Consider the following 27,505-nt stretch of genomic DNA (forward strand, 5'->3'; position numbering starts at 1 on the left):
ACGAAGGAAATGGTTTCAAACATTTTTTTTTTACTAACCTCGCAGTAACCCTTTGGCATTGCTAAATGGTCAGTTCTGTGTGGGGGGTGGGCATCTCAGAAAGTGACAACTAAGTTCCCTTCATTTCACAATCAGCCTTTTTCCTCTTCACCAGCGTCACATGCAACAAAGAGGCCAGAATTTCAGAAGACAAGTAAGATGTTTGGAAAAAAATATCACTGGTGCTTGAATCTTCTTCTAGCAGGTCAGACACTATCTATCTATCTATCTATCTATCTATCTATCTATCTATCTATCTACCTATCTATCTATCTATCTATCTATCTATCTATCTGTCTATCTGTCTATCTGTCTATCTGTCTATCTGTCTATCTGTCTATCTGTCTATCTGTCTGTCTGTCTGTCTGTCTGTCTGTCTGTTTTTATGCTCTAAAGGCTTAAGAATATATTAATATAAGTTTACTTTCCTGAAGCTTAAAGGGTGTTTAATACTGTTATTGATGAGAAAATGAAATTCTTTTACTATCATTGGCACAACTAGTTCTTAAGCATCGGTGAGGATGGATCAAAAGTATAAAGCTAATAAAAAACAAACGACACCCAAGGTACTGTGTCTCAGTCTACCTGTGATGGCTGCTCTTTAAGGCAAAATACAACCTCTGGCACAGAAAGTAACACATCAAGGTACAACCGAAAGTTGGATAGATCTTATTCATCCTTGGTGAAATGCCGCTGACTCCATTCCTCTCTTCTGTCTGTACAAGTATAGAAGAAAACTACACTGCTCAAAAAAATAAAGGGAACACTTAACTAACACATCCTAGATCTAAATGAATGAAATATTCTTATGAAATACTTTGCTCTTTACACAGTTGAATGTGCTGACAACAAAATCACACAAAAATGATCAATGGAAATCAATTGTATCAACCATGGAGGTCTGGATTAGGAATCACTCAAAATTAAAGTGTAAAAACAAACTCCAGGCTGATCCAACTTTGATGTTATGTCCTTAAAACTAGTCAAAATGAATCTGTGCTGCTTCCTGAGTGGACACTATGATTTCACAGAAGTTTGATTGACTTGGAGTTACATTGTGTTGTTTAAGTGTTCCCTTTATTTTTTTGAGCAGTATACTATCATGTGAATTAATTACAATGAAAAGATCGGTTTTTTTTTTAGACTGAACAACAGTTCTCTCATGCCTAAGTTTTTCATTCCATTTACTTAATTCACAAGGCATTTCAAACATTTTATAGCTAGTTGTAACAGTAAAATATTTATTTATTATAAAATAAATGAATAATCATTACACCTAACCATGTATTTCACAATAGTGCTCAAAATTGTAGTTTATGAATTGTAGAGACACACAGGATGTGACACCACAGTGTTAATTCCCCTGCAGTATCTAAAATAGGCTCTGCCCTCACAAGTACTGTATTTGCTAGCGTTAAAAATGAACATATCACAACACAGTAATGCAGTCTGTATCACCATTGCTTTTTCTTTTGTACACTTTTAGTACTAATAGTTCTGTACTTTAGATTTGTAAATTAGAATGTGTGCTTCCGAGCTGTCCGTCCATTATTACTTCTGGTAGCATTTAAGTTTGGGGGGAAAACAAAGCTAATAATAAACAAAATGTGTTTGTTTCAAGGTGCTCGGTGTCAACAGGTGAACTATGGCAATACGGTGTGTGCTGTAAAAGGATCAACGGTCACGCTCCCTTGCACTTTCACACACACTTTGACAGTGGTCCGAGTTGTCTGGTGTGTAAATCATCTGATATGTCAAGGAACCACACCGTCTGTGTACGACAGCAACGCAAGCAAACCCTCTCGTTACCAGTATCTGGGAGATAAGGACAATAACTGTACATTGCAAATTGAAAATGTGCAGGCAGAGGATGCCACAGTTTTCCGCTTCAGAATGGAATCAGAGACTAACAAAGGACATTTTACTGGAATTGATGGAATAAAGGTAGAGGTCAACGGTAAGAGCTTCACATTCACATTCTAAAGTTTAGAAATCCAGGTTAAAGGTTCCTTCCACTTGGTCTTGACAGAAATTGGAATATGCACCTCAGGCAAGATTGGTGTCACCTTTGATATATATATATTATTAAAAAAAATAACATTTTCAGAAATCTCAATCCTGACAGATTTTGAACAACAACCAGCCAGATTGACTTCCCATTTAAATAAGCAAATCATGAAATCAAACACATCACACTATTGCAATCTGAATCCACATTGAAATTTGCACGAGGGACTGTGACTTATCTCGGTGGCGCAATCCCAGATTTGCTGAGAGGAAGTTTGTTATGACATGTTTAGTCTAAAACACTGTTGTTCAACTGAGCGACTTTTCACCATGATAGATCGTAATCCATGCAAACTGCAGAATCTACAGAGTCGGGCTGAAATGAGAATAAAGCGGAGTAGTTTAGAAGCACAGTCACTAGTTTTTGCATGTCCTTGGAGGGCTGTTATAAATAAATGAATTAAAAACAAACAAATTAAGAGATAGATTAATAGGTAAATATGTTGTCTGCAACATTTGAGACATATTCGAATTATGTATACACAAATCTCTCCACGAGATTTGTGAAGAATGGAAACCGGGAGCGCACTGTTCCCGGTTTTAATACTTAAACCTTGGCGTTCGAAGTGCAGGCAACACATATGAATAATTTTACTACCATTATTGCGCGAGTAATTTCAAATATTAGAAATAAATTAAATTGAATAAATAAAAATCATGATCATAATTTCTTGAAAAAAATTCTTATGACATAATAATTAATCAGACCAATGACCAAAGGAAATAAGTAAGATGAGACAACTATTTGAAATTGCAGTAAAGATAATTAGACTTTAATTTACTGGTGCATCCAGATATTTTGTTCAAAGATGGGATATTTTGTTAATCTAGAAAGGAATAATTTATAGCCTGATATATGCAGAATGTTTATTTCCATTCATAATATTCTGGAAAGAAACCTGTTTGTATTTGGGTTGGTTAAAAAAACAATGTTATATGTGAATCACTTATAACACATTACCCGCCACCTGCACCTGGATATTCTTCACCTTTAATGAAAGCCATGAGCCATGTTTGGGCCTGTGACACAGCTACACTACTGTCAGGGGTAGAGGGAGACAGTGTTGAAGAAAGATCATGTGGCATGACCTTGGGTTGTTGTTAAAATTTTTTCTCCTCAATATGTTTGTTTGTTCCATATTGTCCATCTACGATAGCTTGGAGCAGCTGAGTTGACTCTGAGCAGCTGTGTTGATCAGGGCATTGCTTGACTGAGGCTGCCTAGTGAACCTTTGTCTCTGACCTCTGATAGGATGCCATAATCATATGATATGGAAAACCATTTACTATGTAACTGGGCTGGTTTATACCAAGATTTAAGGCCAAAAGCTCTCAGGAGTGAAAACGATATTGAATATTTGGATAAGCACAGTGGTATTGCGACATTTAAGCTCTGAAAAAATACTGTCTCAGAAATATCGACTGGCAGATATTCAAAGTGTTTATTGTCATGTGCACAGAGTGGAAACGTGTTTCCCTGTGCAATCAAGTTCTCACTTGACTGTCTGCAGTGCATTTAGATATGTATTGATAAGAAATAATGAGAGTGTAAACATTATTATAAATATGAACAGTACTGGCAGTGCAAATAAAACATTGAGTGGAGCTTGGTGTGCAATTCACAAAGTGCAGGTTCAAGAATGAGTGCATTTTAAATGGACAGTAGGTACATGTGCAGATGTGCACAGCACTGGCTGTGCTGTGTTGCGTGTAAAGTGCAGGAGAAGAATGAGCGTCAGCTGTTTAAGAGTCTGATGGCAGTCGGGTAGAACGAGTTCTTTGGTCGTGTCACTGTATTTAACCCTCCTGTACCTCTGGCCAGAGGGTAGGAGTGTGAACAGTCCATTTTTAGGGTGGGCTTGGTCCTTGGAGATACAGGCGGCTCTCTTGTGGAGTCTGCAGTGGTAGATGCTCTGCAGAGAAGGCAGTGGGGCTCTGGTGTTCCTCTCTGCAGTCTTTATCATTCGCTGCAGATGTCTGCGGTCCAGAGCAGTGGTGTTGCCAGACCGCACAGTGATGCAACTGGTCAGGATGCTCTCAACAATGCAACTGTGGAAGTTGCTGAGGATATAAGGTGACATGCAAAACCTCCTCAAAAAGCATAGCCGCTGTTGAGCCCGCTTAACCGTCTGCGTCATGTTGAGGAACCAGGTGGGGTTGTGGCTTATGTGGACACCCAGGTATTTGAAGCTGCTCACCCTCTCAACTTCAAGACCTTGGAGGAACAGTGTCTGTCTCCTTTCCTTCCTCATGTCCGCTATCAGTTCCTTTTTCTTGTCCGTGTTGAGCGTGAGATTGTTGTCCTCACACCACGTCACCAGACGTGGCCACCTCCATCCTGTAGGCGGTTTCATCTTTGCAAGTGATGCATCCTATCACTGGATGATGCTGCCTCATGGGATGACAGACCTGGGTGAACAGGATGTAGAGGACGGGGCTGAGGACACATCCCCTGAGAAGTGCCCGTGGTCATGATTATGCATTTTGTGTGTGAGTTTGTGGGGTATGACGGTCCTGAATGCAGAGCTGTAGTTTACAAAGAGCATTCTGATGTAGGAGTCTTTGTTTTCAAGGTGGGAGAGGGAGTAGTTGAGGGTGGCGGATATGGTGTCTGAGGTGGTCCTGTTGGGCTGGTATGCAAATTGTAGAGTGTCTAGTGTTTCCAGAATGTTGATATGAATGTGGGCCAGCATCACTCGCTCGATACACTTCACGAGGGACAATGGTTGTGTCCTTGAAGCAGGTGGGGATGGTGCTCGGGCTGAGGGAGAGGTTGAATATGGCACTAAGAGCATCAGCCAGCTCATTTGCAGAAGCTCTGAGGGGCCGCCACGGGATGTTGTCTGGTCTGGCTGTCTTGCGGGATATCATACTATGCCCGTTCCTAGGTAGGGATGGATGTGTGAACCAAGTATTTGCACATGTAAAAGCCAAATTAGCTAAATAAAAATGTTAAAAATGACATTTTCAATCAGTAAGTACAATTAGCATCTGACCTTTCATGACAACTGTTAAAGTACTAATGCACAGTTTATGCTACTGAATGATGAATTGCCTTTGTGTTCTTGAAAGGGAAAATTAAAGGGCTGATAATGGTACTAATGGGGAAAAAAAACATTATTTCTGATGTGAAGGATCAGGACCTAACCCTAATTTCCATGGTTACTGATAAGTTAATAATGTTGACAAATGACAAATTCTTCTTTCCTTATTTCTTGGATCTTACCAGCCACTTGAATGAATGTTAAATACTGAATGATTCTGTGTTAGTCAGCCAGACAGAAACATTTCTAAATGGTTGAAAAAAATAAAATATCTCACGATAATTGTGAAATTTGATTTCAGATGGGACTAAGATGAAGATAAGAAGATCGAAAAATAGTGACGACACAATTACGTTGACTTGCATTTCCGATTGCAACATCAACAAGCTTAGCGTCACCTGGTACAAAGATGGTCGCATCCTTTCAGAATCTAGTCCCACTCTCCATCTTGGCCTTCAAAAACCAGAGGTCTCTGGGAACTACAGCTGTGCTCTGACAACAAACCTGAATACAATCTCACAGTTATACAGACTCTATGTGGAAGGTTAGTAATATGTTTAGCACTCCCCTAAATATTTTCTGCTGAAATTTGTCATCATTTTCCAAGCTGTCACGCCCATACAAAGTTGCTGTCTGATGCTGAATGCCTGCCTCCATTTTATTTATAACAGTTGAGGCTAGACATGTTAATAAGATGTAACTTCCACTTTGGTAATTATTTGGTGATTATTTCCAAACGAGCTGATCATTGTACTGATGCAAAGCTGATGATGATCTAGCGTCAGCACTATTTTGGAATGCTATCATCTATAGGGAACTTGTTTTAGAAAAAAAAAATTATAACAAAAGATCCATCACAAAGTTTCACACCCTTTTTGGCTTAGGTATGCCTTCAAATGAATAATCTTTTTTTATAATTTTTGTTAAAATTCAATGGATTAGTCTCAGAATTTTTTTTTCCTCTAAAAATGCTGTCCAGTGAAATTTAGGATAAATTTTGGATACTTGGGGCTGAGAACTGGACAATTTTTTGGTATAATTAATCTCTCTTACTGATCAAGTCTTTTTAAGTTTCACTTCAGTCATGGAATTTTGACACTTTCATGTGTGTTATCTAGGTTCTTTGCCTGGTTTTAACATTTTTCCCCTCATAAGAAACAGTTCTGCTTTTCAAGAATGCAATATAGTAAATTGTAAGATCGAATCAAACCTTCACACGTAAAGGGAAATAATCAAAGTCTGAATCCCTTTGACAGAAAGAGACGACAAAAAGAAGCAAAACGTCTTACATCCTTTGGCCATTGGCATTATATTTGGTATCCTGCTACTGTTGTCCCTTCTAGTCATGCTTCTCTTCATCATCAAGAGGTAATTATATTAACAAATCACCCTGACATCTTATCTGCTTTTTGTTGCCTTGAGTATAGTTAACATGACTTCAGACTGCCTGGCTACAATTATAGTAATTATGCAATACATTAACCTGATAACAGTTAAGCATGAGTGAAGACATTAGGAGAATAGCCAGCCTAGTCACAGAAACCAAGATACAGCCAACCTGGTTGGAGTGCTCCACCCTTGTAGCAGTGACAGATGAAGTGGTCTTAACCAGAGCAACCAACATCTACTACTAGCTGGGAGCCCTGCAGTGGCTCTACTCCTGCATTTGTTTTTGCTGTATGCATATGTGCTAACATATGAATGGGACGACCCAGAGCCTTTTTCAACTGTGTACTGAAAAGTATACAACATTCCTCCCTTTTCAGTTTCTGCCACTTTGTCCTTTGCTCTGCCTTTGTCCTCTACCTCTTCCTTGTTACCAGATTCATCCTGCAGACCACCATCCTATGCTGTTTAGCGATACTCTGCAGTCACTGATCTATTTCAGAATACATACTCTAAACAAAATGTCGTCTACCTGCATGCTCCTATCTCCTCCCTTTCAAGTGACCCTATGTTCCTGCCTCTTCAGGAAAAAAAAATATTCATGACAGCCTTTTCCATCCTTTTTGCAAAGTCTACCATCATCTGTCCCTCTGTGTTCCTAGCCTGGATGCCAAACCTGCCCATCACTTCTTTATCATCTCTATTGCCTGCACCAACATGTCCGCTGAAGTCTGCACCGATTACCACTCATCTCTGGGGATATTCTGCATCACTTTATCAAGCTCACCTCATCATTTTTCCTTCAGTTTGAGCTCCCATTCCACCCGTGGGGCATAGCCACTAATAACATAAAGCATCACACCTTTAATTTAATCTGACAGTCTTTGCACATCCAGAACATTCCTAAGAAATTCCTCCTTCAATATGCCTTCTACTCCATTTCTCTTCCTGTCAATACCATGATAGTACAACTTAAAACTTGCTCCTAAGCTTCTAGCTTTGCTACATTTCCACCTGGTCTCCTGGACTCACAATTTATCCATCTTTTTCTCTACATTATGTCAATCAATTCTGTAGTATTTCCTGTCATTGTTCCAATATTCAAAGTCCCTACTCTCAGTCCCAGACTCTTGCCTTTTCTTTTCTCATTCCATTTCTGAAAACGCAATCCTCCTCTAAACCTTCAACCCACAGTAGCTCAATTTCCACACCTACCCTGTAGGCTATCAGCACCAATTGCAGTTGTTGTTATCCCAGGCTTTATTCGGTTTGGAAGTCATAGGTTTGATTCGCATGCTGGGTTTTGGCAAAAATCTTATGCTGGATGCCATTCCAGGCGCAACCCTTTGCATTTATCTGGGATTGGGACTGGCTCAAAAAGACAATGGCTTGTGCCCTCCTGAGTCTGCATTCACCCGAGCATTGTTATATTTCTAAATAAATGTATTCATTTTTTGGTTACAGGAAGCGAAGGGCAGCATCAGGCAAGCATCACAAATCAGCAGATGATACGATGGATCAGGTGGTGAGTTTACAACAACAGGATATACCAAAAACACTTTTTTATGTGAAAAAGTGCTTTGTCCTCAGTGTCAGATAATTTTACTTCTCTGTGCGATTAGAAATATCATGAACACTTGTACAGCGAAATCCAGGAGCCTGTGGGCATGGAGAGAAGGAATTATGTTGAGGAGGAAAGCTATGTATCAGTCCAGTTCAAATACCAGAATCCAACCAGGTGAGCATGACTACAGAATGTTTGGGGACGGAGGGATTGGCGAAGTCTTAAGAATGAGGGGGAGCAGTTTAGCATAGTGTCTCACTTAAATCCACTTTTCTAACTCAAAAAACAATTGACACACCTCAAACCATGATCACCTTAAGAGCAACCTAACCCTGTAAAACCAATCTAGTCACTGGTGTCAATTGACAGGTGAAGGAAAAAGTTCCTTTTAAATCAAGGAAGTTAATAAATCTTTGGACTCAAACAACTGGAGCAGCTGGAGAGGCCTGTCCTCTTTCATTCATAATAGTAAAAAATTGCATGAAAATATTAAAGATGCATGTTTAAATTATTAACTTACCGTACTTATTTTATTATTTTTTTTATTAATTTTGAATGTAATGTTCTTTGGTCTTCAGGCAAGCAGTGCAAAGAGAAGAAAGCACCATCTACAGTTTAGTGGCAGGACACAGCTGACACTTTCATGTCCAGAGGACTTTGGTGAGGATGTGCCAATTGAATTTTAGTCAGTTGCAGAAAAACTAACATGACCCTCTAATAGTAAAGGGACTGCTGATGCTCCTTTAATAGTTAGTCTAAGAATACCTACTCTCTGACCAACGCTATAGTTTTACATAGGAGCGTTCTAATAATGATTGGGTTTTCAACCCACTCAGACAATAGTAAGTTTCTCTATTTGAGTTGAGAGAGATTTCAACAAACACAAAGAAGAATAAATCTTGTGCCATGTATCCTGGAAATGTTTATTATTAAATTTTAACTCAACATGTGATAACGACTTGGCAAGACATCTAATGTTAATGGCTGTACAAAGACATCAGTTGACTTTCTGGAGTCTGATTAAAATCACATTTGTTTACTTCATAAAGGCTCTTTCAGATTCATGGTTCCATGTCGCCATTTGTATAAAGGTCCATATGGAGGAAGTGGGTGGCACTGTGGGTTTACTGGCAGTGTTTATATTTGTGTCTGATTCACTTTTATGGCAAAGTTCACTGAATTTCTGAGTGAAAGTGGATTTGCTTTTACTTTTTCTATGTGACTAATTAAAACATTTGTGATATTATCAAGAAATTTCACGAAGACCATGCTTTATTTATTTATTACCTCATTTATTTATTCAAAAGAAATTATTCTTTCCCATTCAGAAAGTAGTAAAATTGTAGTAAATTGCATGAAACAAGACATGAATTACTTATATATATATATATATATATATATATATATATATATATATATATATATATATATATATATGTACACACACACACACTAATATACATTAAATTATACATACACACACACACATATATATCTATATAAATCTATATATATATAGATATATATACATATTCATTTCATTAATCAATTAAATAATTTACTTTGAAGAACAAATGAAAAAAACAACAACGCTGCGACCAGTTAGTTCCACAATTTAAAGTTTGAGACAAAAACAGAAGTGGCAGTTTCTTGGTCAGTTCAGCTGAGGACTGTAAAGGAGGAAAGAGACTGTTCTTTTTAAGTTTAATTTTAGTATTTAAGTATTTTACTGCTCAGATAACAGAAGAACAAAAATAGAAGGTGAGTTTGAGATATTAATAGATGAATATTAATAGACAACGCTGAAACCTTCAGTAACTGAAAGTAGCTAACTACATCTGAAGAAGCTCAATCTGTCAACATATAATATAGAATTTTTTTTGTCCCAGGTGAAGCTATATTGTTTAAGCAAAGCCTATAATATCTAAGAGGAGGGGACAAACAAATTCCTCAATAAAGATGACATTAAACCAGCTTTTTTTCTCCCCCACATGACATTTCTTTCATATTTAATGAAAAAGAAAAAAATGATATTTGGAAATGAGAAGCAGTTGTAGAAACAGAGTTACACTCAGCCTGATTGTCTGGGAGTGTACAGTTCTACACACTCGAGTTGAAGAATTTACAGGGCAGCATGGGGTTTTGTAGTGTGTTGCCAATAAAAGAGGAGAGGAGAAAGCACAAAAGACAGTCTTGTTGTCATGTTGATGGATATCTTCGATACTAGAGCTCTTCTTCCTCTTCTTCTCCTTTCGGCACAGCGAATCAACCTTCCCCATCTAACCCTATTCTCTGTATCCTCCTCTCTCACACCAACTACCTTCATATCCTCTCTCACTACGTCCATAAATCTTCTCTTTGGTCTTCCTTGAGACCTCCTGCCTGGCAGCTCCAATTCCAGCATCCATCTAACAATATATTCACTATCCCACCACTGTACATGACTGAACCATCTCAGTCTGGCTTCTCTGACCTTCTCTCCAAAACATCAAACATGTGTTGTTCCTCCAATAGACTCATTGCTGATCCTATCCATCCTCATCACTCCCAAAGAGAACCTTAGCATCTTCATCTCTGCAACCTCTAGCTGTGCCTACTGTCTTTTTGGCATCGTAACTGTTTCTAGGCCATAAAGCATTTGCTGGTTCCACCAATGTCTTGTACACCTTTCCTTTTATTCTGGACGATAGTCTTCTATCACTCAGTGCCCCTGACACTTTTCTCCACTCATTCCAACCTGCTTGAACCTGTCTCTTCAACTCTTTTTCACACTCTCTGTTGCTCTGGACTGTTGACCCCAAGTACCTGAAATCCTCCAACTTCTTGATCTCCACTCCCTGTAGCCTCACTGTTCCACCTGAGCTCCTCTTATTCACACACATACATTCTGTCTTGCTGCGACTAACCGTCATTCTCCTTTCCAGCGCATACCTCCACCTCTCTAGATTTTCCTCAACCTGTTCTCTGCTGTCGCTACAGATCACAATATCATCTGCAAACATCATGGTCCATGGAGATTCCTGTCTAACCTCATCTGTCTGCCTGTCCATCACCACTGCAAGCAGGAGGGGGCCCAGAGCTGATCCCTGATAGAGTCCCACCTCCACCTTGAACTTCTCTTACCCCTACAGCACACCGCACCACTGTCTTACAGCTAGCATACATGTCCTGAACCAGTCAAACATACTTCTCTGCCACTCCAGACTTCCTCATACAATACTAGAGTTCCTCTCTTGGAACCCTGTCATTTGCTTTTTCTAGGTCTACAAAAACACAATACAGCTCCTTCTGGGCTTCTCTGTACTTCTCTAGTAGCATTCTCAAAGCAAATACTGCATCTGTAGTACTCTTAATAGGCATGAAGCCATACTGCTATTCACAATTGCTGACTTCTGCTCTCAGTCTAGTTTCCACTACTCTTTCCCATAACTTTATTGTATGGCTCATCAACTTTAGCCCTCTATAGTTGCCGCAATTCTGTACATCCTCCTTCTTCTTAAAAAGGGGCACCATCACACTTCTCCATTCTTCAGGCATCTTCTCGCTCTCTAAGATCCTGTTGATTAATCTAGTCAGAAACTCTACCGCTGCTTCTCCTAGACACTTCTACGCCTCCAAAGGTATATCATCAAGACCCACTGCCTTTCCACTCTTCATCTTCTTCAATGCCTTCCTCACTTCACTTTTACTAATCTCTGCTACTTTGTGGTCTACAATAGTCACCTCTTCTACCCTTGCCTTTCTTTCATTTTCCACATTCATCAGCTCTTCAAAGTATTTTTTCTATCTTTCCATCACTCTTCTAGCATCTATCAATACCTTTCCCTCTCTATTCTTAATCACCCGGACCTGTTGTACATCCTTTCCATCTTTATCTCTGTTTCACCAACTTGTATAGATCATTCTCCCTCCTTACTGTCCAACCAAGCATACAAGTCATCATACGCCCTATGTTTTGCCTTTGCTACCTCTATCTTTACCTTACGTTGTATCTCCCTGTACTCCTGTCTGTTCTCTTCAGTGCTCTCAGTATCTCTTTTCTTCTTTGCTAACCACTTTCTCTGTATATACTCCTGCACTTTCTCATTCCACCACCAAGTCTCCTTGTCTACTTTCCTTCCAGATGACACACTCAGTACTTTTCAACCTGTCTCCCTGATAGTCTTCGATACTAGAGCAAGAAGCAAGAGAGGATAATATTCTTTGTGCTCTTGGAGGACAGTGATCTGCCAAATCAGAGTTGAAGCTGATGGATTAGGTTGGCTGATGTGATCAGTGTGTTCAAAATAACTGGCTGATTGAGCGATACCCCAACAAGTTTTGAAAAGGAATATTGTTAATAAAATGTAAAAATGTATTTGTTTATACATACGCTGTTAATGTTGTTGAGAGCGGGAAATCGAAATGCATTACTTGACTGATGGGATGTGACCACACATGTGACGGTAGTCAGCTGCTGCATTGCGCATTTGTAGTTGCATCACACCATCATCCGGATACATCGTGAAGCAATTAGCTGTCCTCCCCTTTCGCAAATCGCAGCTTCCACTTAGTAGTGACGTTCTTCAGCTGACACGCAGAGGGCAGCAAAGTGTCACAGACACGAAGAAGTAGAGGAAGAAGAAGAAGACGCGCCGGTATTCCACTTCCGCCGGCGCTGAAAATGGCGGCGCCCGATGAGTTATTTTGTTGGGAAGGAGACTGGGGTTTACCGTCTGTCAGCACCGACTGCTTGGTAGTTCTGGTGAGTCTTCGATCGAAACGACAACGGGTTGTGTTACCGACACAGCGGCCCACGGCACTGGCTGCGTGTCACGGCCTTTTGCGTGGAAAAAGCTCACGGTGGCCGCTGTGTTAGCCTGCTAGCCTCTAAATGAGAAACGGGTGACGTTTCACTGATGAAAGCACTTGGTACATTTATGAGTTCAGATAATGTATGAAATTTAAGTGTGATCGACAGTGACGATTAATCTTGAGTTTCGTACTTTTAAGAATGAACGAAAGGTCTCGTGGTGGAGGTTAGCTTGTAAAGGAAGACAAACTCGGCATATGTGCGTGAGAATGAAAGTCTTGGGTGTGTGTAACCTTCATGCGACTAATGCAACGCGGTTTTGCGACACACACAAACATTTTCACGGTACAACTAAAAGCACTTCATCCAATACCTTATCATTTATAGCAGAAATATACTGCATGTTTTTCAAATGACTATATTTACTCCAAAATCCCAAAGAAAGTTTCGCGGTCACACTCGGCCTAATCTCATCACTACATCCAACCCATTCAACAGGGATGACACATTACTCTGTCCGGACTCACATTTACTCCTCACTCGTTTTGTTATTGTTAAATCCAGACATCCTTCAAAAGTCTACACGTTATCATTTACCTTTGCGCTAAGATGGCAAGAGAATTACGTAAATCAAGTAGTTTTAAATAAAATGACATGCCTACTCGTTCATTTTTTTCCACGTGTCTGATGTTCCAGTTGTTTTTGTTGCTGCCTGACATTTTCTGGAGGTAACTGTTAGTCCTGCCTGATTGTCTCATGGAATTTCTTAAAATAATTTGTTATACAACGAAGCGCCAGCAGGCGGTAGCAAAGGATGGTCTTCATAAGTCCTGGTTGTCAGAAATCTTTTTACTGTTAAGATCATATACCGGTAATAGTCAAAAAAAATCCCTGGGCAGTGAATAAAAAATAGATGAAGAAAAGCACTGTTGTAGTACTGTACTGAGTAATTGGTGAACAATCAGTAATATTACTGCTGTACTGCGAGGTGCTGAAAAAACACTTGCTTCTGCTTGACAAACTAGAAAAAAAAATAGATAAAAAAAAATAAAAAAGTCATATTTAGAATTCTCTTATTTTTCCACAGGAATTATTGATCAGTACGCCCTATAAAAAAAATTATCTTATTAATCTTTATATTTTTCAACCATTTTGTTCAGTAATCTAAGTGGTGTTGAATGCAGTACATGTTTTTTACCACAATTGCTGAGTAGAAAGAAATAACAAGTGATTAGACTTGATATCAGAGAATTTTATTCAAGTATTTGAGCAGGATAAAGTATGAAAAATAAAACTTATATGTTTCAGCCATAAGCTACGATAAAAGGAACTCTTAAATGTCTGTCTAAATGTGAAACATTACCTCATCTGGCCCGTTCAGTGGTCACAACGACAAATTCATTAGAATCTTCAGAATTCAACTGTTTGCACAGAAGAAGTTAAGTTTCAGTCAGAAAAATTCAAATATAAGTTTTCAATTATGTTTGCTCTAAACCTCCCCATTGAGCTATTAAGCCATTTTATTTTCCAACACAAACACATATTCATCCACAAATTCATGAGAATGTTCTGAATCTGACTGTTTGCACAAAAGTGAAATTTTCAGTCAGAAAGATGAAAATACAATTTTTCGATTAGAAAAATGAAAATGTTTGCTCTAAACCTCACTATTGAGCTATTAAGCTGATTTATTTTCCCTTTTCTATCAAATAGGGGTTCAGGGTCAGCAGTTGAGAGTAAAGTCTAGTGTTTGTGGATCTATTTTTTTTTTTCTGATCAGCCTTCAGTCACCTGGTTAATGTTCCTCTCATTGCAGCTTGTGGTAAAATTGGTGGCTTGTTCATTATGGAGTAGTTTGCGATACCGCAGACAACCGGTGTCTCGGTGACAGATGTGTTCCTGAGTGTGTGCTGACAGTGGTCCCGCCTGCAAACCGCACAGAGGGCCCCGTAGGATTAAAGCAGGGTGAAGTGTGTTTGTGTTGGACTGAGATCTGAGTGGCAAGCAGCGGGGGATTCTGGGTAATGATGCAGCGGCTGGAAAGTAAGAAAACGGTGACTGCATTTCCAGTCACTTTTGAGAAGCCTGCACTTACTTATCCTGCACTCTTTTCTCATTGAGGGAATCCCTGTGGCCATTTTAATTATTGGCCAGTTATCAAAAATTGAAGTGATCCTCCTAATATTCACCACCTTGTTTTACTATGTTAATGTGTAACATTAGCATCAGGTTAATGTTACAAATTCCTGTTAGCACAATGGAAATGTATGTCTCAAAGGTTTTGCCCATTTCAGTGTATATTTTGACGCCCAAAGAACTTCACTTGACATACATGATGCATGACTGAAGGCAGATGGGGAGTGAGCAAGTGCTACTTAAAAAATCATTGATACATACCCACTGTTGAGCTCACAGGAGCTGCAGAGAGCTCTAGGAAAAATGTCTAATGTGTCTCCTGAGGTAGAACAACAGTCGGCCAATTGAGGTAGGGCAGTTGGAGTACAGCAGTTTCAACTGAGACAGCATTATGGGCCAAATAGCAGCAGTGACTGAGTAAATACATCTTCAAAATAGGAAAGCACAGGAAAATCACAAACTAAAATCTTAGATAAGAAAACACAAGGTGCAATCAATGATCACCACATAATAGAAAACCAAACAATGAAGTAGAAGAGTTGGTTACTGGGAAGATTTTGTCTCTGATAAGACAATAGCTGTGTTTCTGAAAATGAAAAAAATGTGAATTAGATTAACGATCTACATAAAACATTTCCTGGTGAGGTCAGTGTCCTTTTACTTCCTTTCGAACCATTGCAAACTCGCACAAGAAATGAATGGTCTTTAAGCTTCCTATTACAAGACAGTCTTCTTATGGAGAACAGCAGGATCTTTGGAATGGGTCAGCTTCACGTCCCGACATGGTAAATTTGTACCAACGGTTTTGGTTATTGTTCATGAGCTTTAAGGTTCTCTTGCGCATTGCCTTGCTTGTCCTTTGCCATGAGGATACATCCTGTGTTGACTGCTTAGATGCACAACATTGATTTGTGTTGGTTTCTGTATTTTGTGGTTATCATACTGGATTGCTATGGGTGGTTTCTTCACAACCATTTGACTCCAGAAGCTGTGTTAAAACAACTGGTGTAAGCAAGAAATGATATGAAATTATATGAAAATCTGCCTCAAATTAATGGAAATGATTTAGAACAATCAAATGAATAAAAGTGAGGAATAAAGCTTGTTTCCAGTTGACAAGATACTTAAACATTGAAGAGATGATGTGTGGCTATGATTTCTTCAACTGAAAGGAGGTAAATTCCCTATTTTAAATGAAAGGGAAATAGTTGCCCATCATTTTTCACCAAGTAAATTTATATGCGCATATAAATAAATAAAACAGACAGAAAAGAAACTAGAAGGATAGTATGAGGTCACAGAAGGGGGGGACTTGAAGCCAGTCGTCATGAGCAGCCAGTCTGCTCATGGTCGATATCAGTGTTTGCTAAAATTATTTCCAGGTTGTTCTTAGTTGAATCAATGTTCCTCAGAATTTGCCTGGACAAATTCAGGCTTCACCTGTTCACACACATGCAGTGAAAAGTACATTGTAAATGAAGCGCTGTTGGACTCTCAATAACTTGGCATCTCTAGTTGCTGTTAAACTAACCCGTCATTAAATGTCTTTACTGAACTGCTTTCGGATGGACGATTCCAGCCTGGACCTGTCACCTCGAACCACAGACGCCAGTGATGCTTCCTGTCTGTCTCAGGCTCCTCTTCCTCACACATATTCACCCAAAATTAATTACCCATTTCTGTTATCGCCACAGCTCACAACTGGATTGTTGTAGCTGCTGCTGCTTTAGTTAAGAGCATTTATTGAAACTGTTGCTTATTTCAGGAAATATCTTGCTGATATTTGTACCCCTTTTCTGGTTACATATTGTATTAATTTCTGAGTTAAAAAAAAACATCCAGTGAATTTTTAGAAAATAGGAAATGTCCCTGTTAACCAACTTGCTCTCCTAGGTTTGGTTTTGATGTTTTGAAATGTCTTATCCATGTACATTCTTGAAAAGTTGAATATCTGTTTACATTTTAACATTTAAGAGCTCGACTTTTCTCCAACTCAGAATAGGTGATGGATTATGACTGAATTTTGACAACATTTGTTATTCCATCGGCCTTTTTTTCTTCTTAATTTCTTACTTGCGTAGATTCAGAACATAAGTCCTTGTTCTGTTGAAAGAATAGTTAAAATGAGAATAACTTAAGTCTGTAGTGATTGGCCACTTTGGGAAGGTCAAACTCACAATTCATTTAAAAAAATTCTGTAAAAATGGGACAAAACGAGAGAGTCTTAATGCTCAGCAATTTGACTCTTCTGTTTTCTTTGCACTATGTTTGTTTTTTATAAGTCTTGCTTGAGGGCTGGAACAGAACCATTATGGTTTGGACCCAATCCAGGATTTAACTTTCCTTTCTGTGACATTATAGGATTAGCAACAAAAACAAAAGGACTCAAATGGATTTATTTAAACTCAAATGACCAATGTTCAAGTGCATCATGGCAGAATCTGTATTTGGACTATTTTGTCAGAATTTTTCTGCTGCACAGGGAGTTGAAGGCAACATCCATCTGTGTATCAGAGCAACTGGAACAAACCCTGACGTCACGGCTGCAGATTTATGAGGAAATTCTTCCTCATTTTCTCTGGTTATAAAAGCCGAACAAGGCCCTCAACACTTTTTTTTTTGCCTCAATTTCCAGAAGACTGAGTCATCCCAAACATGTACTGTAAAAACTGCATGTCTGAACATGCTGTGACCATTTCACTCCACACCTGCTATCTTTCTTCAAAACTCAAAACAGACTGAAGCTCCAGACATTTTAGGGAAGGATTGCGTCATTCCATTCCCAGTTCTGGATTAGGTTTTATCATTTGGAAATTATGGTTCCAAACGTTCTTCCTGGCTCCTCTCTTGCTCAGACTCCAGCCAAGTCTAATAAAGGGTAGGGAGGTGGTCGTGCACACAGCCTGATTAGTGTGTTATGGAGATGTTTTTGCCTGACTTCAGGGGTGGGCCACATCAGGCCTTATTCCAGAAGTGATCCACCTGGCTGGAACGTTTGATGAAAACAGACTTTTGTCAGATAATGTTTTACTCACTTACGTTTTGTCAGCAGGCGCACATTGAGGGGTCAGCATAAAAATGGATATCTTACAACCCTATTTGTGTGGAGTGGAACTGTATTCTAAATATCTTCCTATATTTTTTTGTGACACTGATGACAAAGCCGAGCAGAACAAGCTTTATACAAATCTGAGGACAAAACACCATAATGAAATATGACATAAATAAATGACTTATTGTTCATTCAATGTTAATCAGTCAGTAAAAAGACTGAGATTAAATGAAATTCTAGCATTGAAAACATTGTAGATGTGGCCATTTTGTTAAATGCTCTATATTTAGAGTCAGTGGTTAATGGAACAGAGTACAGAGGATACCACCAAAATTGAGGCTTAGGAGCCTCTCATTCCAACCAAACTGAACAACTACAACTAGTGATTTTGTTACTGTAAAAAAGACTCATTGTCTCTGTTTATCGATTTCCTTTCCTGCAACAAAATCATTACAAGGTTTCAATATCCCAACAGATTGATAAAAGCAAGGACATTTTCGGTCAGTCGGCTGAAAGACGTTTCATAGCCTCATAAGCATTTGTTTTGAAAATACTATTCGTGTCTGAACTTTCAACATGTTTCTGGTTCTTGGTGCTGTCTCCAAAGGCCTATGCACAGTTTGCTGGAGCACCATTAAAACTTCACAAGATCTCCAACCCCTGGAGGAGTCCCAGTGGTAAGCTGCCTCCTTCTAAGTAATGAACTGCAGTATCGGGCAGGGAAGGGCACACAGCGCAGCGTGAAAAGTCACTCACTGTGTTATATACAGGTTCCCTTCCTGCTTTAAGGACCAACCAGAAAGACATTCTGTCCAGACCGTCTAACATGATCATCCACCTGCGGAAACAGGTATCAGTTCACTACTCTACACGTGTGTGTGTGTGTGTGTGTGTGTGTGTGTGTGTGTGTGTGTGTGTGTGTGTGTGTGTGTGTGTGTGTGTGTGTGTGTGTGTGTGTGTGTGTGTGTGTGTGTGTGTGTGTGTGTGTGTGTGTGTGTGTGTGTGTGTGTGTGTGTGTGTGTGTGTGTGTGCGTGCGTGCGTGCGTGCGTGCGTGCGTGCGTGTGTGTGTGTGTGTGCGTGTGCGTGTGCGTGTGTGCGCGCGCGCGCACATCTTTTCAGGGTCTCAGTCATCCAGATCATGGTCTATTTTTGTCAAGGCATATGCTGGTAACAGGACATAGTTTGTTTCTTTGAAGTTCTCTAGAACTTTAAAATTGAAGAAGCCTCCTGGATGAGAGAAGAAATGAAGGAACTTAGTCGAGTTGGTATGTTAAGATTTGACAGTAGATAATGAATGACATTTCAAAGTCATTTTCTTGAGCAATTATGGGCAATTGCTGTAAAAATATTTGTTTCGCTTTGCATTCTCTTTCAGAGTTCTTTTTTTATGGACAACAAAATAAATATTTTGATAATTATGTACAAATCTGTCTTTTTTTTCTCTTTTCCAAATCTTCAAGTCATTTTTTTAAAAATTTTCTGTTTAACATGTACTCAGAAGTCACTAAACTGGACATGACTGAGGTTGTCATAGTATTTTTACAATGTAGACTTTAACGATTTAAATACTGATATCAGGTACCGAAATGTATATTTTTCTCTAAGGTGTGTTCTATTGTAATTTTCTTTTATGCCATAACATTGCATTTTAGCATTTTTTGATGTTGATAATATATTTTTTCAGTATTTGGGAGTACCCGCTGATTGTGTTGATTTCAGTACCGGCTTGAAAAATCATCTCTAACTCCTACACACAGTATCAGGTGTATGTGAAGGAAGCTGAGTATATGTCTTTGTTGAGATCAATTTCTGTAAATGCTTTCACATTGATTCAAGTGATATTTATTTTCAGTACTACAATCTTGAGCACCTCAGTTTGTTCCCTGAATCAGATGCCAGTAGAAACAAGGTACCTCCTCCTCAGATTTTCCTCAAAGACGAGCATCTGACCAGCCACTGACGTCTTAAAGAGCTTCTATCCTGACCTTCAGTTGCTGTTTTCTGCAGACTCAGTCTCTCTGACCCACATTTTCCTCTGCAGAAGCCTGCGCAATGAGCAGGCAGCTGGAAGCCATTACCCAGCATGCTGCGGGGCCTCACACTGCGGTAGGTTGGTCAGAAACCATATGGACAAAGGGGCTGCTGAAGGAGCTTCACGCTCTACTGATGGGATCAACTTCCACCTCTACAAGCTGTCTGTGATGTCAGACCATTACTGTCATCATCCACTGTGGTTTTACTGCCGTCATCATATGATAGTATGACTGTCAAAGACAGTTGCATCTCAGTGGTTGGCAAAAGTGGAGAGATGTGAAAAGGAGGTCAATATCTGTTCTGTCGTGCAATAATGAGGCTAATAATGACTGCTAAGATACAGTCAATTTTCCATAACCATGAATGCTGCAGATGCAAAAGGATCCTATCTGAAAGCGTTGGGTGATGAGAAATGAAGGGATTTTGTGTCTTGTGTTTTATCGTTTTTTGGAGATGAACTGTTTTGTGCAAGCTAGAGGTGTTTGAAAAATCAAACGATTTTTGAAATTCTGAACTCCCTCTAGGTTTTCCCTCCTTTCATCCTTGCTCAAGGACACCTTCAGAAAAATTGAGGATTTTAGCCCAAGTGGTCTTAATTTAGGTCCCACTCAATGCATTTGTTTTACATACTGGTTTCTGTTTTCCAGAAATACAATGCAGACTATGACCTATCCGCAAAGGAGGGAGCTGACAGCCTAGCCTTCATCTCCCTGATGGAAGAGAAACTTGCTCCTGCTTTGGTGAGTATTGTCCTTTGTTAACCAAACCCAATTTCCCCAGGGTTCATGTTTTGCACCTCAATCGTAGATCTATGCCTTCTGGGTCGAGCCAAAGAACTATGTGGATGTGACTCGCCGCTGGTATGCTGAACACCTGCCATTCCCCCTCAACTTCTTCCTACCTGGACGGATGCAGCGCCACCAGCTGGACAAACTACGGCTGCTGCGTGGAGATGAGGGCCTTGAAGCTGGAGAGGAGTTGGAAAAGGAGGTGAGCCAGCTTGGGACTGAATGTCATCATCTTGAATGGGTTTTACAGGTAGTGTGAGGCCAAAGATAGGAGTTAAAGTAGGAGGTGAGGACAGAACGTCATGTCTGTATTGTGAGTCGACCTGTTACAGTAACCTCAGAAGGTGCTGCAGCTACATGGAGTTCCAGCTCTTACCCAGAGATTATTTCCATGTGTTCTGAATCCTGAAGTCGTCGGAACAAATTTTACGAGGACAGGAAAACTTTCCGCAGCAGATCTTTCGGCTGGAAAACTGCTGGCACGGAACAATTTGTGGAAAAGGTCAGAGGTCAGGAGTTGTTCAGAGAGCATCATTAGAGAACACGTCAGCATGAAAACTCTTTAGGTATGAGGGAAAACCAGTGGTGAGATTCATGTATTTTTGTGTTGACTTCATTTGAAGCAAAGTCTTGTCAATTCATAGTACAATAGTCAGGTTTCACCCCCACCTAATTCCTAGAAAATATATTTGAGTGTCAGGTTTGCCTCTAGCAAGCATGACCAACAGTCTAATTTCCCCTGTTTTCTTTGAATGTCTTCTTCAGCCTTTACCCATACCATATCTACTGGAAATCTAACAAAGGATCGTTGAACCGACCTTTAATTATAATTTTTAATAATGAAAATGTAAGTTTTTAACTTGCATTGGGTCAAAAATGCAAGTCAACAGGCTGCCTACAGCTCTGTTAAATCTTGACCTTTTTCTTGTAATCTTTATGGCTTGGCTTTATTGCTGAACTCATTCATAAAATGGATGGTTCTTTTTAGCTGAGAGATATTAGCTTAATTCAAGACTCAGAAAAAATCTGTGCTATTGACTGAACCCAAATGAATTAAAGGGTTTTAAAAAATCAAATGGATTCTCTCTCATAAATCTGAACCAAATATAAGTGTTTACAAAGAGATGACCTCCACATGACCTCACTGATGTGTTTAACGTCTGTCTCAGAAGCCAAAGTCTCAAGACAGGGATTTCTGTCTGACTCTTATGAGTCCTTCAGAGGGCCATCGTACTACTGCTGCCATTGAAATTGGATAAACAACACTCCTGGTCCGTGGAATGTATGTCTATCACCAGAATCAGCTGGGGGGTCCCACTGTGGGGTGCTATATGTTACCTTAGCTGGACTTCTACCACTTGCAATGGGAACAGGACATGTTTTGTGTCTGTATAGAGTAGATTATTCCTTTCGTCATCCCACGGTGTGGACATTTCAATTTGCTGGTAAAGGTATGTGTGTGTCTTTATTGCAGTTGTACCGTGACGCAGCAGAATGCATGAACCTGCTCTCTCAACGTCTTGGGTCCCACAAGTTCTTCTTTGGTGACTCGTAAGTGTGTTTCAGTAGATGTTCTCTGCACAGATGGGCATTTGTCTTCTGAAAATTCTGATTCTTATGACTCTACACCACCTCATCCTCACACATGGAGCTGTGACAGCTTTTACACTTTACAAATTTTAAAACATTAAAAAAGTATATTGTAACGATCAGTTTGGTAACTGACTCAAGTCCGCATTGGGTTCCAGGCCTTCATCTCTGGACGCCTACGTCTTCGGTCAGTTGGCGCCTATCTTGAAATGCAACTTGCCTTGTGGGAAACTGCAGCAGCACCTGAAATCCCTTGACAACCTTACCAACTTCTGCACCAACATCCTCCTGCTCTACTTCCCTAGAGATGGCCGAGGTGAGCCACCACATAAAGCAGTGTGCTTGGGTGTTGCCATTTAGTTGCAATCTGTGACATTAAGACAAATTTCCATTTTAACAATCCCCACTACAGCATAAATAAATAACTGCTGTATGGTACAATTTCAGGGATAATGTTTCCTGAATCCTCTCCATACCTTACTGATATAAGTAGAATCTGCTTTGACATAAAATAATCAGTTCAAGAAAAATGCATGAAAACACAATAGCCTGAATCTAAAGTGAAACAATCAGGCAGATATTGGGGCACGATATATTTCAAGCAGCCTCGTCCACTGTTAGTTCAATTGATCAAGTAATTTAATTGCTGCCTATGATGGCTGAGACCTGTCAGCCATCATAGGCAGAACCGATTGAACAATAAGGTCCACAGTAGATTTCAACATTTACTAAAAAAAAAGATATAGCAGCAGAGGTTTTGTATAGGTCATGTAGTCAAAAATCAGTACATAGTAGCAGCATGTTTTATTAAACTGTAATATTGCAGAGATCTTAGAAGGTTTATGTTTAGTTTTCCAGTCTTTAGTCTAACACTATATTATCAGTAGTCTGGCTTGAGAAACTACCACCTGAATATTCACTTGTTTCTTTTTGAAAACATGTTTTCATAGTACCAGTTAACTTTGTTTTTCTTTTCAAATGAACATTTTGGAGGTTCTAACTGGACCAAAGAGACTTGTCGAGCCACATAGTCCAGTAGTATTAAAGCACAGATGTTTTGGACTCAAACCTCGTGAGTCTGCATGACCTCATCCAGTGAGGTTGTATCAACTTTGAGCGTCAACCAGATTATCTCGGGATGTAGATCAAACACCACATGGATTTTTTTTCCTCGATATGCGAGAAAGACGAAGCCCCATTGAGAAGAGAATGCTGGAAGGAATTAATTTATTCACCCAAGAAAAAATGCTGCTCGATTTTATTTTTTTTATTTTATTTTTTTTTTATTATTGTTATTTTTTTTAAATTGGCCAAATGTTTCAGAGTTTTAACTTTTCTAATGCTTTTGGCCATGTTTTTGAAATCTTGTCAGCAAATCACATAATGGCAAATAATATGAATACAGGATATTAAAAGGTACGCGCTAATGCTTGTTGAGGATTTTGTCAAAATCTCACAAGTTATAGTGAACAAGGGACATTAAAATACTGAAGCCAGCATGGAACTTTGGAGAAAATTATGTATCTTGGAACAAGCATTAGACATTTAATGTTAAATTAAGGGTGGAGACGTTAAGGACCAAAGTAAACCCTAGACATTCAGAATGTGACGACAATTCGGGATTTGGAAATATAAACTGAAAATGAAGTGTTTGGTAACTAAAAATGAGCCTGGGAAGTTTGATTAAACAACTAGTATTTGGTGAAAGCACTGAATATGAGTATTTTGGAACTGAAATTACCCTGTTAATTCAAGTTCCAAAATGAATTGCTTAACATGACAGCAACCTCCTTGTGTCCATTGCTTCTATAGAGAGCTCCAGTCAAAAGGTGACCTCACCGCCTGAAGGTGGAGATTTCGACAACGTTCCCAACAAGAGGCGGAAGCAGTTCTTGTCAGTGCTTGTAGCTCTGAGCGCTATGCTAGGCTACGCCCTGCTGACCGGCATGGTATCTATCCAACACATCCAACAGGAGGCACTGGAGGAGCCGTCAGACCTTGAGACCCTTGGATCTCATGACCACGAGGACGAGGGTGACGAGTGATGTTGCATCAAAAGAACTTTATGAAGTACCGATAAGTAATTGGAGCATTGCATCACCAAAGAAAATGGAGAAAAAAAAAAAAAAAAGTCAATCTTCATGACATCTTGAGCAATACCGCTGTCATGAGGTGGATTTTAGCACTCGCTAACAACACAGCAGAATCGAATAATCAACTTTTTCTGGATAAACATGGCATTCATAAAACATTTTTTGTGTTGTTTTAACTTATCTATCTCCATATACTTTTTCATGGAGAACAGCACAGGCATTTTTTGTTCTTTGTTGTGACTTACAATACCAAGAATGACCATGAGACAAATAAATCTGTAGACAGAACACATCGTTTCTGTTTTTAATTATTTATCTCTTAAATGGTCACTGTGGTACCAGACATATTTATTAACTAAAAAGCAACCTAGCCGTTTAAAACTATATGGAGCACTTGACTTTCGGATTGTCAAAATTAGCAGTGTTTTCTTGTTTTTTGTTTTGAGTTGTTTCAAAAAGAGTTGGATTTTTTATGAACTAAATTGAGCATTCAGCAGTGTTTGGGAATTAGAAATGAGTGGGTGATCAGTGAGCACTACACTAACCCCCAAAATACAATAGTCTGAACAGGGTAGTCAGAAACAAAACTAGGAGTATGTTATTATCAGGACTTAGATTGACATCAAATTTTTAGGAAGTGCATTGACCTTTCTTGACCTTAAGTTGTATGTTTGGAAACTGATGGAAATATCCAATGAACTCGGATGATTAAGACTGAGTGTAAGCTGTTCTGGCACTAAAAAGTGTAGAAGATGTATGATGCTTGGACACTAAAATGACTGATATGGTTAAAAAAAACAAACAAACAAATGAGCACAGAATGTTTTGAGAACAGATGATTTACAGATGTTTGGCTACTATTACGACCTTGAGGGAATGAATTGAAACCGTATGAGCCTGAGGGATTTGGGGGAACTAAAGTAAGGAGGGAATGGTTGGGAACATTGCCCACCAGGGGCAGAATATATCAGTCTTCAACATAATTTGATTCAGACAATGTAGTGGGAGGGGTGCGGGAGGGGAGGGGGGGTCAGGAGGAAAATCTGACCCTCCTCTCCACATGCAGATCAAAACTGGCCCTTCAGCCCACCCCCCACCCCCAATTCCAGTCCTGACCGGGACGAAAAACCCCGGGGACGGACAGCTGCACACAACGATATCACTTAGGAATCTTGCTGTGAGTGTGTGTATGTGTGTGTGTGTTTTAATAAGCTGATCTGGAAACAGTTTCCCAAGTTGAATTCTTTCATTGGACGCCGTGAGCATTGTTTTTTCCGTCATCACTGTTTTAGACTCTGACAGCAGAGAGAGGAGGTCAGACTGGAGTCCCCCGCCCCTCACCTGCTGTTAAAGGCAGGTTTCCATGGCGACTCTGTGGAATCAGAAACAAACAGACTCCACATTGGACATGTTTCCCAGACTGACGCCAGCTCAGCTGCACAAAGAGCTTTAGTTTCCTGAAGCCCCTCCCCCACCTGACAAACCTGACCAGCCACCAGAACGATCTAAGGAATCCATCACTCGGCTTGAGGATTTAACTCAATTAATTACTCATTATGTAGGTTTTCCTTCCAAAGTACTTCATGAATTAAACTAAATAAAAATTTAACTCAGCAGCTTAAACCCTTAAAAATATTTAATTGGTTCAAACTCACAAGCGCAAAAGATATGACAGTAAACTATTTAAATGAAAATTGTTTTTTCTTGAGAAAGTAAGCACATTCACAAAGTCATAGATAAAAGATTTAAATAAGTCATAGTTTACCAGAAAATCAAACGAAAACCCTCAAATTCTATAGATGTGAAAAAGGCTGCTGTCCTTAAATATGCAACTCGAAAACTACACATCATTCTGTAGTAAAAATGTGTTTCTATCTTCCTCTTTCTTTTTTAACTCAGATATTTTGCGATTTCCTTGCATTTTTAAGTCAACTTGTCAACTTGCTGATGGTATTTTTTCAAGTGGTGTAAAGCTCTGTGAATTTTATAGAAATATATTAAGGACAGCTTAGGGAAAACTAGATCATTAACATTTTCCAGTCAAATCGGGAAAAATAAAAAAACTTGGCATGATTTTGAAGAGGGAGATAGAGATACAGTAATTATTGATTGATAATAAACTGATCATCAGAGCCAGTCACTATGTTCTCACACTGATTCCTGGTTTGGCTGCACACTCACTGCATCAAACTGAGCCCCAGAACAAGCAGAGTGGATTTTATGAGTCCTTCCATATTGACTCATTCAAAACATGTCTAATTTCAAGTTTCAGAAATTTCAGTAAAAGCGGAACAAAAAGCTGTTAAATTTAGACTAACTAAATTCCATATATATTCTTGTATTTCAGTCTAAATATGTATACATATATTCTCTCTCTATATATATATCATATATCTATCTATGTACATATATATATATATATAGATATATCTATATCTATATATATATAGATATAGATATATAGATGTGTGTGTGTGTGTGTGTGTGTGTATATATTATTACTACAAGTCAACGGTCTTGACCAGAAAATCGAATTGATATGCAAATAATTAGAAACAAGTGTGTTAATTATGACCTCAAGACTCATACTATAATTTTAAAAGTATATTTATTTTTAATTTAATTCTGAAGGTTGTCTGGATGCTCCACACCATTCCTATGCCTGGTTCACTGTTGCTGTTTGTCCAGGACTGTTTGTTTCTGATAACTTGAGATGGGAAAACCTGCACAGTTTTCCTGTGCTGTTTTTTTTTTTTTTAACTACGGCAGATAGAAACCTTAACGCTTCAGATATGTGAAGAGGATTTGATCCCTTTGAATTCTTCAATTAAACTAAAGAAATCAAATACAGAATCATTAGTGTGTACATTCTCTTGCTTTCTAAGCTGTAGTTGAACATTTTGCATCCAATTAATTTTT

The 27,505-nt window shown here is 39.1% G+C and overlaps 2 protein-coding genes across 2 annotated transcripts; both read left to right on the plus strand.

Moving 5' to 3' along the window:
• The first annotated feature begins 141 nt into the window (after positions 1-141).
• On the plus strand, positions 142-9,260 carry LOC147229313 (T-lymphocyte surface antigen Ly-9-like). Its single transcript, XM_086155855.1, has 7 exons — positions 142-244; positions 1,661-1,996; positions 5,452-5,694; positions 6,407-6,518; positions 8,001-8,061; positions 8,159-8,274; positions 8,679-9,260. Exons 1-7 carry the CDS (start codon positions 199-201, stop codon positions 8,734-8,736), a joined length of 972 nt encoding a protein of 323 aa, XP_086011981.1. The 5' UTR covers positions 142-198; the 3' UTR covers positions 8,737-9,260.
• Positions 9,261-12,721: 3,461 nt separating this feature from the next.
• Positions 12,722-25,607, plus strand: mtx1a (metaxin 1a). Its single transcript, XM_086154677.1, has 8 exons — positions 12,722-12,844; positions 18,688-18,757; positions 18,851-18,930; positions 20,763-20,855; positions 20,923-21,105; positions 22,378-22,454; positions 22,652-22,809; positions 24,306-25,607. Exons 1-8 carry the CDS (start codon positions 12,764-12,766, stop codon positions 24,536-24,538), a joined length of 975 nt encoding a protein of 324 aa, XP_086010803.1. The 5' UTR covers positions 12,722-12,763; the 3' UTR covers positions 24,539-25,607.
• The last annotated feature ends 1,898 nt before the right edge of the window (positions 25,608-27,505 follow it).

This window comes from Fistularia commersonii, chromosome 11 (genome assembly GCF_037954325.1).
Source record: "Fistularia commersonii isolate RoL2024-O1a breed Wild chromosome 11, RoL_Fcom_v1.0, whole genome shotgun sequence".
In the NCBI taxonomy this organism is placed as follows: domain Eukaryota; kingdom Metazoa; phylum Chordata; class Actinopteri; order Syngnathiformes; family Fistulariidae; genus Fistularia; species Fistularia commersonii.